Here is a 6,215-nt window from a genome sequence, read left to right on the forward strand (position 1 = left end):
ATTGAGAAATAATTTTGGAATTCTTTCTTTATAAAAATAATTTTAAACCAACTTTTTTATTCTTATTGACTTAGTACTCAAGCATTTCCTAGTTATAAAACCAAGTGTTTGTACCCACAGTGTCTTTTTCAGTCTTCTTGCCTTTATTTTCAAGGCACAAAAGAATTAGAGTAAGAGTCACTGCAGCTTCTGACAGAATGAGGGAGTGACAATGAGCACCATTATCTGAAAAAGTCTATACCATAAAAGAGGTGTTCACTGAAAATTTTAATAATATCTTACGTAACATTTTTATTAATTTAAAAAGCATTTAGATCAAGAAAGTATTTCAAGTCTCTTTCATTTATTGCAATCATCACAAAAAAAAAAGCAAACAACAACAAAATGAACTCTGCTTGGGTAGTATTTGGGTAGTATTTTCAGATAACATAATTTGGAAGAATAAAGATCTAAGCAACTAGTTTTAAAAGGTATTATTTTAAAATTAGGTAAAATTAGGATGTACATTTCAAGAACAATACTATTATAAAACATACCTAAAACCATATAAATATGTCCGTTTGTATAGTTCATGTTTGTCAAGTAAATCAACTCCATTTCCATTAAACAAAGCATCTATAGAAAAGTGCAGTCAATATCATAGTAATTAAAATTCTTATAAGTTTTAGAAAAATATAAAAAGTTAAAAACGTAGGTTATAAATTCCCAAGATTCCCCTTCCATGCACGTTACAAAAAATGTGTAAGATACAGTAACAAAGACTATTAAACAAATGGTAAAGAAAGTGTGCAGAGTCCATTGGCTCTTTTTCTGAAAAGGTTTTCCTTCAGGAATATGCCCATGAGTGGGACTGTAAAATCCAGAGTCAACAATAACTCCTGCTAACTTGATTCAAATGCTCATCCCATCTACTGATCATTTTGCTTCCCTTTTTTTTTTTTTTTTTTTTTTTAAACCGTGAATAACATGGATAATTGTCAGATCAGTCAAGTCTTTGGCTATTCGACTCCTTACTGAAATTGCCATGGTTATCTTGTCCTAGTCATGAATGTTTAGGGCTTTTCTTCTTTGAGAAAGAAGGTCCTCTAGTTGATCTTGCCTGTATTTAGTGCATCCATGTGACTTGGCTATGAAATCACATCATGAGAATCACTGTTAGGTCTCTGTCGCACAGCCAGCGGAGGCAGTGGCTTTCCATAGAAATCTACATAAAGAAGGGATACCAAAAAACAGTATGGTGAATCAGAATTTTTGATGCAATTCGTTATTTTCCAACCAGCACCTTTAAAAAAGTAAGGTGCTCTCACTTGATGGGTAGAATAATGGATGAGGAGAATAGACAAAAAAAATCAAAATCCAAGAAAACTTGAATAAATTCAAAACATAACCACTAGTACAAATTCCTAACTCTAGATTATAAATTAATTTCTACTTGATTTAATAAAAAGCTTTATCTAATATATATACATATATATTATTTTTAGGTCCAATTACATGTTCATATTAGTGTAAAACAAATAAATACTCACAAATCTATGGAAGTTCTTGCCAAGGCCCTGATAAGTCAGTATTTGTACCATCCATATTCTCATCCAATGGTTATTACTTGTAGGTATTTTGCAAAAAGAATTAATTATCTTAGTTTTCTGGTAGGTAGTAATATTTTACAATGATGCTTCTCTATAATTCAGTGATTTAAAGTGTATATGATACAAAGAAAGTCTTATTTTACATTTCTTAGTAAGTTCCTGTCCCTTAATTATTATCAATTGGCTTAGAGTTAATAGCATATGTAAACCTTTAGTAAGAAATTATTTTCTAGTCTATTACCTTAAAATTATTCTAGAAGCATAGATTTTTAGGATCACTTGAAATAAATATATTGAAAATATATTAGAGTCCTGTTTCCAGTTTCGGATATATTGAGAGTTTGGCCAACTAGCCCTAAATGAGCACATGCCCTAGAAAACAGCCTGCAACTTCACAAGTAAATGTAAGTTCCTGATATAACTTACCCAAATGTCCTTTGTGATCAACAGTATCCCTCACCTGCCAGAGCGTTCTGTTAGATAAGACCCTGATGGAGCTTACAAAACCACATTTTTTTTTTGTTTTGAATTCACCAATCTGGCGTTAGTATATGGCCCAGCTCCTGCAGCTCTCTCTGCCTGCACCCTGCCTTGATCTCCCCCATGGAAACCTTAAGGTATGCCACATATTTCCTCCAGGACCTGTGAGTAATAAATTTCTCCTGTCTCAATTTCTTCTGTGGCCTTTTTGAACCAAGACTTACCATCTAACATCCAGGGGCCCTACTTAACAAGTGTTAATTTAACAAAGTCATAACAGCATTTAAGGAGATTGGAAGTCACCACTCCATCCTAACAAGAAGTAAAAAGCCGAACAGACTACAAAATCAACAAGTCATCTCATTTCCATAAGAGGGGAAGTCACAAGACAAACCACTGCCCCAGTAATGGAGACAGACAGGCAAATATAGGGAGTTTCAGTTTACCAGAGCACATATTCATGAATGGAAACTGCCAAAGGAAGGAAAACTGCCCAGCTAGGAAAACCTGAACTTTGATGAATTGCTGGAGGCTTAGCAGGAACAAATCTCAGAGTTAAAAACTCCAAGGAGACTAAGTCATATGAGGATTCCTGCAATATTGTGAAATTTGTCTCCAGGAACATGAACAAATTTCCACAATAAATATTGAAGAAAAATCCCCTCCCACTTCTGGCAGGCGAGGAAAAAAAAGAAACCATTTTGAAATAACCCAGAACACTCTGTTTTGGGACACACGGCCTGCCCTCAGGGAAAACTAGTTAACTAGAGCCTAAACTACTGCAGTATCATCAAACCCTAACTGACCTGGGGAAGAAGACCACCAATTCCAGCTGGCACTACCCATTTTGTCTAACGAATGGGGAAGAAAAAAACTGAGAAATTCTTGTGACATTCAGAGTCCAGATGGACTGGCTCACTAAAAAACTGAGATTTCATTATAGAAATATAGAACACTTCTCTTTCCATCACACATCACCACCATATTACTGAAAGCCAATTTCAGTAATTCAGTAACTTCAGAAAGTTTTTTTCACCTGATATACCATGTCAGACAAAACCAAAACAAAAACAAGGCATTCCAGAAAGGGCAAAAAACGCAAAATGTGAAGAGACAGATCAATCATCAGAACAAGACATGGCAGGAATATTGGAATTATCAGGCCAGGAATTTAAAATAACTATGATTAATAAGCTAAGGGCTTTAGGATAAAGCAGACAGCATGCAAGAACACATGGCAATGTAAGCAGAGAGATGGAAATCCAAACAAAGAACAACAACAAAAAAATGCTAGAGATAAAAAAAATAAAAATCACTGTTACAGAAATGAAAAATGCCTTTGATGAGCTTATTAGTAGTCGGGACACAACTGAGGAAAGAACCTCTGAGCTTGAGAATAGATCAATAAAATCCTCATGAACTGAAAAGCAAAGAGAACAAAGGCTGGGGGAAAAAACAGAAAAGAATATCCAAGGACAGTGGGACAAGTACAAAAGTCATACCTTATTTTTAATTCAATTACCAGAAGAAGAAAGAGAAAAAAGAATGGAAGCAATATTTGAATCAATAATGACTAAGAATTTCCCCTAAATTAATGTCACACATCAAGGCACAGATCAAGGTATCTAGAGACCACTGAACAGGATAAATGCATATCTGGGCATGTCATTTTCAATCTACAGAAAAACCAAAGAAAAGGAAAAATCCTGAAAGAAGCTAGAGAGGGAATAACACCTTTTTAACAGAGGCTCAAAGCTACGAATTACATGCAGCTTTTCCTCAGACACCATGCAAGCAAGAAGAAAGTAAAGTGAAATATTTAAAGTGTTTAGAGAAAAAACAAAACAAAACAAAACAAAACACCAATCTAGAATTCTATACCCTGCAAAACTGTCCTTCAAAAGTAAAGGAAAAATACACTTTTTCAGACAAACACAAGTTGAGGGAATTTATTGTGAGTAGACTTGCGTTGTAAGGAATTTTAAAAGTTCTTTAGAGAGAAGGAAAATAATATAGGTCAGAAATTCAGATGTACATAAAGAAAGAAAAAGTATCAAAGAAGAAATAAATAAAATGAAAACACATTTTTCTTCTTAATTGATCAAAAAGATAAAAGTCGGTTAAAAAATACTAACAGCAACAATGTATTTTGATTATGTATATGTAGGTATATATCTTATGAATGTATGTATATATACATATATTCACTTATACATGCTTATATATTAAGTTAAATGAATGACAGCAATGACACAAAGAACACAGAGAAAGGAATTAGGATTATTTGATTATTTTAGGTCCTTGCACTACCCATTAAATCTATAGTGTTGTTTGAAAGTGAACTTGGATTAATGTAAATGTATACTGCAAATTCTAGAGTAGCCACTAAAAAAAAAGTTAAAAAAAATTAGTTTAACTGATACACTAAGAAAGGAGAGAAAATGGAATCATATAAAGTGCTCAATTAAACCCACAAAAAGCAGGGGCACCTTGGTGGCACAGTTGGTTAAGTGTCCTATTCTTGGTTTCAGCTCAGGTCATGATCTCAGGGTTGTGGAATGGAGCCCTGGACAGGCTCTGCCATAACGAGGAGTTTGCCTGAGATTCTCTCTCTTCTTCTGCCCCTTTCCCCACCCCATTCCCTCTCTTTTTGCTCTCTAAAATAAATAAATCTTTTTTAAAAAGGCCACAAAGGGAGAAAAAGAATGGAAGACAAAAATAGGAACAAAGAATGAGGGCAACAAATAGAAAACAGTAATGGATATGCTAGATATTAATCCAACTATACCAATAATCATTTTGAAAGTCAGTGGTACAACTGCAAAAATTAAAAGATAGAGACTGTCAGAGCAGATCAAAAAATATGATCCAACAATAGGCTGTCTAGAAGAAAATTACTTTAAATATAGAGAAGTATTAGGAGAAAATGGCTTTTCAAGCAACTATAAATTCCAAGCAACTAGTAAGCTGCAAGGATGCCCTCATAAGTCTCGATGCGACAGCGCAACAAAATGAATTAAAGGTATGGATTTCAAAGCTGGACAGACCTACATTCAAATCTTGATATTGCTACATAGTAGCTGTGTGACCTTGGAGTATAAGTTCCTCCTGCACAAAATGGGGATATCCCTGCCCATCTTACAAGGCTTTTAGGAGAATTAAAATGAATTAATGTACCTGAAGTGCTTAGCAATATGCCAGGAACACAGAGTATACAGTTAATATTATTGCTATATTGTTGTTATAACTTAAATTAAAACAATTTTGACGAATTTTAAATATGACTTTTCTAATTTCTTAAAATCAAACTTAATGAGAATTTTAATACATAACAGAACTCAAAATTAACCCAAGGTGAGTATACTTCCTAATACGTTATACTTTTAGAATTTAAAAGTATACTCCTAAAACGAGAAATCACATACACATGGCAAGAATTATCTTTCTCTCTCCCAAGAAGTTATTTTATTTTTGAGGTAAGGATTCTATATTATTTCTTTACCAGAAAATAAAATCATTCTATACAAAGTATGTTTCTTATTGTCTTAACTGTAAGGGATATAAGTCGATGTTAGTACCCAACTGATGATAACTGGGCACTAACTGATAATAAATCAACTTAATTGCTAACACACATTTTTACAAAGAGCTTCAAACTTTTTAAACACCAAATTGAAGGGTAGTAAAACTGCATACAAAATTTTATCTTCATTCACATTTTAAGATTAGAAATATTCTTTTGTTTAGTGCATTTGGAATTTCTAGCTAACAGAATCCTTGATCTATTTCTCATAATGTATGACACACAACATGTTAATGAAGTATGGGTTGAGAGTGTTTATATAGTAAACATATTCTCTTTTTAAGTCTCCTTTCTCCATGCATGTCTTACCTGTTACACTGAACAAGTATTACAGACAATAATAAGACAAGTAAAATCAAACTGCTACCAAAACAAATGTCTATTAGCAAAGAAAAGGTATGAATCTGCTTTAAAAGTGTAGGAGGAGGAGTCAAGATGGCAGAGAAGTAGCAGGCTGAGACTACTTCAGGTAGTGGGAGATCAGCTAGATAGCTTATCTAAAGATTGCAAACACCTACAAATCCAACGGGAGATCGAAGAGAAGAAGAACAGCAACTCTAGAA

The 6,215-nt window shown here is 33.6% G+C and overlaps 1 protein-coding gene across 3 annotated transcripts in view; it reads right to left on the reverse strand.

Moving 5' to 3' along the window:
* Positions 1 to 928: 928 nt before the first annotated feature.
* The window catches only part of LOC111152096 (ADP ribosylation factor like GTPase 13B), a 71,366-nt gene continuing 66,079 nt past the window's right edge, over positions 929 to 6,215 (reverse strand). For all 3 annotated transcript variants that reach the window (XM_022510412.1, XM_022510405.1, XM_022510418.1), the window contains one exon: positions 929 to 1,204. In XM_022510412.1, coding sequence (XP_022366120.1) covers positions 1,128 to 1,204 — 77 coding nt within the window. In that variant the 3' untranslated portion in view covers positions 929 to 1,127. The remainder of the gene's footprint in view (positions 1,205 to 6,215) is intronic.

This window comes from Enhydra lutris, unplaced genomic scaffold (assembly GCF_002288905.1).
Source record: "Enhydra lutris kenyoni isolate GAN:26980312 unplaced genomic scaffold, ASM228890v2 scaffoldscaffold2, whole genome shotgun sequence".
Lineage (NCBI taxonomy): Eukaryota > Metazoa > Chordata > Mammalia > Carnivora > Mustelidae > Enhydra > Enhydra lutris.